The sequence below is a fragment of the Ixodes scapularis genome, unplaced genomic scaffold (genome assembly GCF_016920785.2).
Source record: "Ixodes scapularis isolate PalLabHiFi unplaced genomic scaffold, ASM1692078v2 PGA_scaffold1__304_contigs__length_218370807, whole genome shotgun sequence".
In the NCBI taxonomy this organism is placed as follows: domain Eukaryota; kingdom Metazoa; phylum Arthropoda; class Arachnida; order Ixodida; family Ixodidae; genus Ixodes; species Ixodes scapularis.
The window spans coordinates 59,420,384-59,430,986 of record NW_024609846.1 but is presented as its reverse complement, the minus strand read 5'-3'; the positions used below and the strand labels follow the sequence as shown (position 1 = coordinate 59,430,986).

Genomic DNA, 10,603 nt, shown 5'->3' with positions numbered 1-10,603 from the left:
GGTCGTAGAGACTTAAAGTTGGGACTTACTTTTACGAAAAACGGTTCCAAAAAAAGCTCACGCCGACTCGGAATGCAACGTTCACACGTGGTTTATGGATGCGCCCGCCCGCTGCACCCGCGACCCGCGCAGGCCTGGCCTACCCAGTTTCTTTATTTTGCAGCCGCTAGATGGCGCAACGTGTAGCGCCAAACTGCATTGCAGGTTGCCTATAGATCGTCAGTGGTAGCCACGTAGCTTCAGCTGTCAATGCTAGCGAATAATCTTAGCTAGCACCGCCGTGCATCAATATTTCGTCTTCTAGCCTAGTGCGTTCTTGTGTTTTGTAGCCACGAGGTTTGGATTGCCGGGTGCTTACAAATTTTTAATTTAGAATTTAAGAAATTTTTTTTTAAAGCGATACTCGTGTGACGTTTTATTGACCGCGTTAAGTGTAGTAAGAAAGGTTTCGAAAGTGGCGTTTTTGTTAGCTTTACTATGGCTGAACAGCCGGTTCCTGGGGGAAGCGGTGCTGCCTCTTCTGCGTCCAACAACGATAAGTACACATGCACGTTTTGTGACAAGCGCTTCACGCAAGCATGGAATCTGAAGAGGCACTTAGTGTCGATCCACAACGACGCGGCCGCAAAGGGAAAGTGCACCGAGCTTCCCTCTGACCGTCGCCCATTCGCATGCGACAAGTGCACTGTCCGGATCTCGTTTCCTTTCCATGCGGACTTGCTATGCCACTTCGAAGAGCAGCACGGGTTTGTTGCAAAGCGTTCGACTTTGCAGTTCGACTCATCTAACGGTGAGTAGTTTTGAGCGCTTGCTTCATTATATATGTCCTCCAATTAATTGAAACCTTGCACTTCGCGTGCAACTATTCATCGCCACATGATTTGATACAAATCAGAAACAGTGTATTGGCTCGAAAATTTCAATACCTTTTCTTTTTCGACACCTTTTATGTGTGTTGCATCACCTAATCCATCCCATCCATCTGCAGGTCTAAACAGTGTTTAGAATCCATAAGCTACAAAGCATTTCTTTTTTGTGTGTGCAGTCATTTCTTACAATGTTAATGCTGACACTTTGTGTGGTAGATATGTTGTAGTGACCATTAACTTCCCTCATTTCTAGCCTTAGTCGGCTTTTTTTTCACACGATGGAGGAGCCCTTCTATGTGTTAAGTTTGTAGTGGCAGCCTATACTGCTTTGTGAAGCTTACGGCAACAGTCATGTTGAGCTCTTTGCTAAACAGGTTGCACCACTGCTTATGGCTTTGCCTGATAGCTCGTGAGAAGTCGATCTAACATCCCTGCACCTCCGTGCCCTCAGAACGTTGTTATCAATGCATTACGCTTTGCACTGCCAACAAGCTCATTCCTCTTCCACCTGCAGGTGTACACCCTACCATGCTACGTCTGTGATCAAATGCGGTTTTGCTCTGCTTAAAAAGCTCTATTGATGTCATTCAAAGGCAGTCACTTGTTTCTTAGACAGACAAAGTCCGTAAACTTAGTCAACAAAAAAAGTTATTAAAAAAAATTCATAAGATAACAAAGTTTTAGCTCATATATTGGGCAGGAGATCAAACTATAGGGGGCGCTCTGACCCGTTTGTTTTCCCCACGCTCGGTGTTTACTCAACACAAGGCCTGTGCACATGCCGACAGGCCTTATGGGCATGGTCATGTCATCTTCTACAATAGAGCGCGGGCACAGTTTAATCTAACAAATACTAACAATCGACGAAGCGACGTTAAGTGCCGGATCTGCCCCTCAGAGAATGCGAGCTTGACCCACTTCCGCTTTTGTGCTGAGCTGGGATCGTGCATGCTGCATTGTTCATGCAGGCCGTAAAGGAAACAAAAGAGCCCCTCCTCCCCCTCGCCGGAGAACACAAACTCCAGCCAAATGCTGACACCGCGTTCGGTTGTGTCAGCCGAGCGCTGCGTCATTGTATTTGTTGTTTCCATCCATGTAGTTGTAAAGTTAACCGCTTGGGGCGTTACCGTCTGTCCTCCTCCCCAATATATAGCCTCCTTCATATTAGGGTGAAACCCAAAATCTTCTAATATTTGCGTCCCAAAAGAGTTGCTAAAAATCGGGTTAAAGGAGGACCAGCAGAAATATTCTTCCGCCTGGCGGAAAGTCCTCCTCGCCCTCTTTCTTCTTGTATTGTAGCACGGCGAGGCGAGGGGAAAGGTCTCCTTTTGCGCCGGCTTCTGAGAGGATAAGCCGAGAAAATCCCCATTCTGAGCGACGGGCGATGGGTGCGGCAGCAGCGACCTCGTGAGTAAGAGGTAGCTTCAGTTCCTATCGCGTAATCTGCCCCATTTTTTGGCGGCCTAGCTCCTCGGGTGTCGGTTTTACGGAGCTGCAAGGCTGCGCCCGCGCAGTCACCGAATTGCCGCTTTCGAAGGTCTTTAGTTTAGCCCGTGGCAAAGTAAACGCATACTTGAGAGCTGCGATGCATCCCCGCACCCATTGAAGGAACGTTTCATAGATATTTTCGGTTGATCAAGGAGCTCAAAACACATGCGCGAGAAGTGGTGACTTGAATATGTAAGGATGACTCACATCTTCACAAAACATTCCATCTTCAAGAAAAAACGGCTTATCACGCTCAAACCTGCCTCAAATTGGGATCGATGGAAAAGAAAACGATGTACCAGGCGCGGGCATCTTCTAGAAGGTCTCTGTTTTCTAGGAGCGAGCACAAACTATTGAAGAACTTTAGCAGACTATGTTTTCAGGCCACGCTATATTTAGCGGGAGCTCGCGCTGCCACTTCGATGCATTCTCTGAAGCGCGCGCCTGAAATGGCAGCGGGCCTTTGAAAACGATTTACTAAAATGCCCTGTTGTGTGCCTAACTCGCAGAACATGATGGCCAGCAAAATGTATGAAATTCATATTTACACATTCCCAACAAGCACCTGAGGTGAGAGGGCATCAAGGGTGGATGTCAATTTTAGAAAGTTTTAGTGGGTCGCTTTTAGCCACTTAGATAACCGTATACGGTCCGTACCCCACAACGAAATGTAAGCTAGACTCGGTGTTTACATTCTTCATCGAGTGCGGCTATGGAGCGAAAAGACAATATTAAAACCCTTTTTGACGAGTCTAGCGTGTCGTGTTATGGTTCAACGTTGCTTGTATCGGTACCATAGCACGGACCGCCACTTCGAAGTATTTGCGGTGTCTCAAAGAAACTAAGACAAAAGCAGACAATTTTTTTTAACGTGACACAGAATTGTATTTAACATTGTAAAAAAACTTTTAGGTACCCTACGCTACGCAGTTAGCACAAACAAACTATCACCGGTGTTTCCCACTTTTTTTTTGTTAGAAGAGAACGATGTTTAGGAAACTGTTAATGCGAGTATCCAACCTAAGCGGTAGATTTTAGTGCGAGTCGATACATTGCTGGGGAAAATAGCAAAAAGCGCGATGTCGTGTTTGCGCTAACAGTGTCGCGTAATGTACGCATACCGCTGCACAATCAACGCTAACATAGTAAATCAGTAAATTTAGTGGCCCCCAAAAAAGTGGTGTTATTTTGATTTATTTTTATGTTTGAAAAGTTGTTATTTTTAAACAAGCAATTCGGTAAAGAGTGCTTCCGTTGGGCACCAACTTACGAGGCATCAATTTGTTCTTATACACTAAATTCTGCATGGCCCTTGCGTAAAAATGTCAATACTGTGTTTCGTGCTAGCTGTGTCACGCACAGAAAACCAGTTCATTGCTCGAACATTTAAACAAGGCCTTTCTTACGCTTTCTTACGCCAAATAGACGTTTTGTGAGTATGCTCTATTACTGGTGGTTCATAAAATAATCTACGTTGTTTATTTAGAGGAAGGAAGTGGTGGTGAGAGGAGGGGGAATTGAATACAAAAGACGACTCAGGGAACCTTGAACTTTGTAAATATTTCGCTCATCCTATAATCCTGAGCTAATTAAATCACTTTTGCTTTGTCTGTTTTAGAACTTGTTAACAGTCGCGCAAAAGGCCAAGATGAGCGAAAAGTCAGATGCCCCTGTTTATTTGAGCAAGAAGCTTATTTATGCGAGATAGAACTGAAAAAGCGTACGTGTGTAACCGTAGCAATCTCCGACCAAGCCTGAACCTCACTTTTTCGCCATTTCATCTAAAGCCGTTTCACCGAATGAACGGACACTTCATCGAACGCCGTTTTATGGAATCGCCAAGGGCCGCTTCATTGAATTTCTCAGTTATGGCTCTGTACCGAGTTTTGGGGCATAACAGTGCTTTATAGATGTTTCACCTTGCATTTGTTACGACTAAGGTAGTCACTTGAGAAATTGTTTTGAAGGTGGTGTCAAATTACTAAAAATAAAAGCAATTGGCATAAAAAGAAATAAAACAATTGGGTATGCGACTTACTGAAAAGCCTTACTCATGTACATACATTGCTGAAACCACGACGCTGCAAATAAAGGACAGACACTTAAAACACTTTTAAGCGTCTGTGCTTTCTGTTTTTGCCTCATTTTTAATTGTTTCATGTGACATGGAGAGGGGTCATTGTTTCATGGAGGCTTTCTTCTCGAAGCAGGATATGTTCACGATGGAACTTATATCGCCACTGCACCCAGTGATATAAAAGCAGAAACAAAAGAAGAAAAAAAAGAGAGAATGAGATGAAGTTCTGTATAAAAATTAAAGTAAATTCCAAAGTATTACAGACTGTAACATTGTTCGATGAAAAGGCGTTCGATGAAACGGCTTCTATGAAACTGCGTTCGATGAAACGGCGTTCGATGAAACGGCGTTCGATGAAACGGCGTTCGATGAAACGGCGTTCGATGAAACGGCATTCGATGAAACGGCATTCGATGAAATGTCCGGACGCACTTGTAGCGGTATGCGTGCATTACGTGGCACGTTTAGCCCGAACGCGACATCGGCGCTTTTTACTATTTCTGCCCAGCAACATGTATTGTCTAGCACTGAGCTCTGCCACTTAGGTTGGATAGTTCCATTGACAGTTTTCTAAATATCATTTATTTCTAAAAAACAAAATCAGAAAGACCGGCAATAGTTTGTCCGTGCTAACTAAAATGTGTTTGCACAGACAAATTACAAACGCGTATTATGTTAAAAAAAGGCTACAGTTAATTTTTTATTTTTTTTATTTTTAATGCTTTAGAAATACTTTAAAGTGGCAGTACGTGCTATAGCGCCGATTTAAGCAACGTTGAACTATAACACCAGACGCTTCGATAGCCGCACTCGATCAAGAATGCTCACAGAAAGGTTATAGCTTATAAATTGTTGTAGGGTGCGGTTATCCAAGAGTTAAAGACGATCCACTAGAACTTTTTAGTATCGACACACACCATAGCTGCCTTCTCACCTCATGTGGTTGCTGGGATGCGTAAATATAAATGTCACATACATTCGTTGGCCATCATATAGTGTGAGTTACGCACACAATGTTTATGCTCGCTGCTAGAAAACAGAGACCTTCTAGAAGATGCCCGCGCCTGGTACATCGTTCTCTTCTCCATCGATCCCAATTTGAGGCAGGTTTGAGCGTGATAAGCCGTTTTTTTCAAGATGGAACGTTTTGTGAAGATGTGAGTCATCCTTACATATTCAAGTCACCACTTTTCGCGCATGTGTTTTGAGCTCCTTGATCAACCGAAAATATCTATGAAACGTTCCTTCAATGGGTGCGGAGATGCATCGCAGCTCTCAAGTATGCGTTTACTTTGCCACGGGCTAAACTAAAGACCTTCGACAGCGGAAATTCGGTGACTGCGCGGGCGCAGCCTTGCAGCTCCGTAAAACCTACACCCGAGGGGCTAGGCTTGGTGAGCGCCAAAAAATGGGGCAGATTACGCGATAGGAGCTGAAGCTACCTCTAAGTCACGAGGTCGCTGCTGCCGCACCGATCGCCCGTCGCTCAGAATGGGGATTTTCTCGGCTTATCCTCTCAGAAGCCGGCGCAAAAGGAGACCTTTCCCCTCGCCTCGCCGTGCTACAATACAAGAAGAAAGAGGGCGAGGAGGACTTTCCGCCAGGCGGAAGAATATTTCTGCTGGTCCTCCTTTAAACCCTTTTTCCCCCTTATTCGAAAGAGCTAAGCTATATGCACAAGCTCATGCACTTTGACCGGAAATGACTATACGCACGACGCGAAGAACTTTTGCCATTTGGGTCACCCTTTTTGGACGGCGCGTGTACCACTGGGGAGCGTGTTGAGCTCAGTGAACCTTTGAAGGTACTCCAGGGAACCGAGTTGGAGATGAAGAGCACATGCTCTAGTGCATTGAGATTCAGCATGTGAAGTGGCATGAATGAACAATGACCATTTATTTTCAAATCTTCTTTCTTTGCTTGCCAGAATTCAGCATCTGGATGGCAGCCGAGGAAAGCAAGGAACACGTTCACTTCGTTCTTCGCACCGGAGCCAAGCGTTCCAAAAATGGTGAAATGAGACGGAAGTACTACTGCCACCGTTCTGGGTCATTTCAGAGTGAGAGCAAAGGTGAACGGCAACTAAAAACACAGGGCAGTTGTAAGTCTAATGTGAAGTGCTTAGCTATAATTAAAGCAACAGAGAAAGATGGCAAGGTGGCAGTAGAGTACCAGGCAGAGCACTACGGCCACCTGAAGGAGCTGAAGCACCAACCACTCTCAAAGACAGAGAAGGAGGCTTTAGCTGCTAAACTAAAGCAAGGCATCCCTGCCCGAAAGGTCTTGGTAGATGCACGTGCTTCTGGTGGCAGTGAGATGGGCAGGCTTCATTTGCTCACAATGAAGGACATTGGCAACATTTCTGTTCAGCACGAAATTCAAACCAAAGAGCGACGACACAAAGATCAATTTGTAAGTGTCGAGATGTGGGTGGAGGAACTAACCAGGCAACTAGATTCCCCTGTGCTGTACTTTCAACAGCAGACGCAAAAGGACACCTGTGACTTTGAGCTTGCCCTGATGACTGCCCCTCAGAAAGACCTTCTTGCTAAGCTTGGTCCCAAGTTCCTGTGCATTGACTCCACTCATGGAACAAACGGTCACAATTTACAGCTGACGACTCTCATGACAGTTGCAGAAGACCAATCAGGAATGCCATGTGCATATCTGATTTCCAAAAAAGTTGATGCCGAGACTATGATCCGCTTTTTTGAGGCCACCCTACTGAAAAAAACTATATGAACCTATACGGCAGGCCATATGGCATAGTATGGATTTCTATGGTTCCATATGGCAAACCATATGGGATAGTATGGATTTATATGGTTCCATATGGCTGAACCCTACCGAGCCATACCATACATATATAGTTCCATATAGTTGGATATGGCTGAACCATACCGAGCCATACCATACACATATGGCTCCGTATAGTTGGATATGGCTGAACCATACCGAGCCATACCATACACATATGGCTCCGTATAGTTGGATATGGCTGAACCATACCGAGCCATACCATACGCATATGGTTCCATATAGATAGATAGGGTTGGCCCCTACAAAGCTATATTCATTCATATGGTCGCTCAGAACAGTACCATACTCAGCAGTATATGTCCATGTGACTGCGAACAATTATATGATGCGTTAACCACAGTAGCGGTGACGGTTCGAGCAAACTTCTGTTTCCGGTCAAATACTGTTCGTCAGACATGGGCGTTAAATTTAACATTTTGGTAGTTCACTGGGGCCACGTTTTTCATTCATTTCAAACACACCTCCAATTTCGCACCAATATGCTGCGCCGTGGTCAAGTTTAACACTGGCGAACCGGCAGAGAAGTTTTGACGAAAGCAGTCGGTTACGAACGAGAGAAATCGCAGTAATGTCGTCACTTTCACTAACGAATCTCCCTGCATTTAATGGTTTATATATATTATTGAATATTGCCATATTAGAGAGGGATGGAGGATACGTGTTTGCACAATACTAACGCGCCCCCGATTCTAACCCGCACGCATATTTCGCTCCCAGGTAAAACAAAGAAGGTTGAACACATACCTCATAGAACAGATTTTATGGAACGCACGCCAACACAAAAATAAATGTCGTGCACTAGTCGGAGTCCGACGATAGTTCTTCGCTGTCCACAGAGGTAATCCTTGCTTTCGTCTAAAACGTTGTAGCTGCCGCGCTTCTTGCGCTTGTACGAGTGTGCGACGGCCGCCTCCGTAAGGGTCGTCTTCCAAACAACTTTGCGAGCTCGTCGGGTCGCTGGGATTGCAAGGACACGCAGTGCTGCTCCGTTACCTTTATCCGCCAGCGTTATATCTTGTTTAAATAAGGTGTCCTAGGAGATTCTCTTGTTTTTACCATCTTAAAACGACAGACACGAATCCCTAGACGCGAGAGAATGCGCGTGATACGGATACGAATGGTCCAAAAGAGCCAAAAGAGCGAATGTAAACAAACGGTCACGATGGCGATGGGGCTAGCAACCTTATACCGAGTATTGCGTTTTTCCTTTTAAGTTTTCAGTTTCAATTATAACGCACACATATTTTTGGGCACAGATTTTGGCGAAAAAAGGTGCGCGTTAAAACCGTGCAGACACGTATATATGGGAGCGGGTTGACATAATACAAGCTCCGACCAGGGCGCCCCTAGCAGTACACGAGTTAGTGTAGTCGTCTGCAGTCACCATAGAGGTCGCAGTCGCTGCGTTGGTTGTGCGTTATTAGTGGGTTTAGCCAGTTTAGCGCTGCACTGGTTGTTGTTCGTGAGTTGGCTATTCCGCACTTAAAAAGCCACAGCAGTCGTTGCGTGGTGGCGTGGTCACCTGCAACGGTACGTAGAACATCCCTTCGAAGTCGTACGAGGCGGAGCGCCGCGCGACCTGGCGCTGGGTGCGACTTATGCGTCAATGCAAGTAAGTAGCGTTTCTCACTTCTCACTTCGCAGTTCGCGTTTGCTTTAAGCGGCTGACGAATAATAAAATTAACTTTTTCTAGCGACGATGGAACAACAAGGACACCTACAGCAAGCTCTAATATATACAGCGAACACTTCACCGGGAAGAAGCGGAACGAGGTCGTCCACACAAGCTACAACCCGTCGATCTTCCCATCGGCTTACAGCAGGGGTCTCCAAACTTTTGGCTAAGGTGCTAGATTGGGAATCTGGAGCGCCGGAGAATAAATAAGTATATATCAGAAATAAACTTTATAAGAATCTTAGATCAGCAACTAAATACAAAATTAAAAGTAAAAAAAAAAAAACAGGTGGATGAAAATTTATATTTGATTCTAAAATTCAATACTGAGCTAATTACACAATAACCGGAACTCGGAAAACTCACTAGGCATAAATCAAACCGCGGAGGAACTTCAGTATGTTCACCGAGGTCACAAGCCTAAAATGCAATAGGCGGTATGCGGAGGGCAAGTTCGTCTGCTCCTTGCGCAGGGGGTAGCGGTGACGTCAGAACGCCGAGCCCTGATTGGCTGATCGCGCCCCCCTATCTGAGCGTCGTCTGCTCCTTTGCAACGTCGTCTGCTCGCAACGTCGTCTGCGTCTGTCTTACCTTTCCTGCGACTTTCGGTCAGATTCACGAAACAATCTTACGCCAAAAATGTGCGCAAGACAACACTTAAGAAAAAATTCGTATTCACGAAACGAAATTTTCGTAAGTTTTGCGCAGGTTACGACGAAATCTTACGACAGCTCCGAAGCTGTCTTACGCACTTCTTACGATCAAATCAGCATGGCCGACAACGTCGCGGTCGCGACGACCCACGGACGTTTATTTTTCTATGTGCGCTTCTCACGCGTCCCGACTTCAACCAGGAAGAAAAAAGTAAAAAGTACTTGAAAGAGACCACGACGAACAGGAACGATGGATCCACAAACACCCGGGAAAAGCTCCAACGGCCACGATTCCACCGAACGCGACCAAGCGAACACGGCAGTTAGGCCTAGCAGGCACTCCGCGACTCGGCGACCGTCTGCCCACGACCGGCTGGCGTGCTGAATGGAATATGCCCGCGCGACCCTTGTGAACCCTTCCCATATTATACTTTGATCGCTGATCTCGATTTTAGATTAAGAGGTCAATTTCTTCCTCTTGTTATCTCCTTGTTTCCCGAGGCAACGGTGACTCTCGCCGGTGAAAAAGCGGTGAATCTCCGATAGACGCAGGAAAGGTAAAGCAGCCATCGCTTTGACTAGCAGACGTAAAGCAGACGACGTTAACTGCGCCAACCTGCCGACGCCTTTGAAGAATGAGGAGTCTCGCCGCACACAAAAGAAGGGAAAAAGTATTTGAGAGGGAACTTGCGGACGCTCACTCTCGGTTCTTAGCAAACAAACCTCGGCGCCTCGGGACACCTCGCTAGTGAGTCCTTTGATTTCTCTCCTTGATGCGCGTCTGCTCGTTGTTAGACAAAAACAACGTACCGCTCGAGTTATTTCGTCTGCCCTCTCTAAAAGACGAAGTCGAGCTCGCTCGTAAAGACCTGCACTTCCGAAATTCGCAGGAGAGGTAAGACAGACGCAGACGACGTTGCGAGCAGACGACGTTGCAAAGGAGCAGACGACGCTCAGATAGGGGGTCGCGATCAGCCAATCGGGGCTCGGCATTCTGACGTCACCGCTACTTCCTTTCTCA

The 10,603-nt window shown here is 45.9% G+C and overlaps 1 protein-coding gene across 1 annotated transcript; it reads left to right on the top strand.

Annotated features, from left to right (window-relative positions):
• The first annotated feature begins 530 nt into the window (after window positions 1-530).
• On the top strand, window positions 531-7,176 carry LOC115326144. Its single transcript, XM_029986890.2, has 2 exons — window positions 531-790; window positions 6,362-7,176. The coding sequence occupies exon 2, from the start codon at window positions 6,376-6,378 to the stop codon at window positions 7,174-7,176; it is 801 nt and encodes a 266-aa protein (XP_029842750.2). The 5' UTR covers window positions 531-790; window positions 6,362-6,375.
• Window positions 7,177-10,603: the final 3,427 nt, after the last annotated feature.

Bases quoted from the DNA above. Each gene is read 5' to 3' on its own strand.
- LOC115326144 (XM_029986890.2), top strand. From the start codon at position 6,376: ATGGCAGCCGAGGAAAGCAAGGAACACGTTCACTTCGTTCTTCGCACC.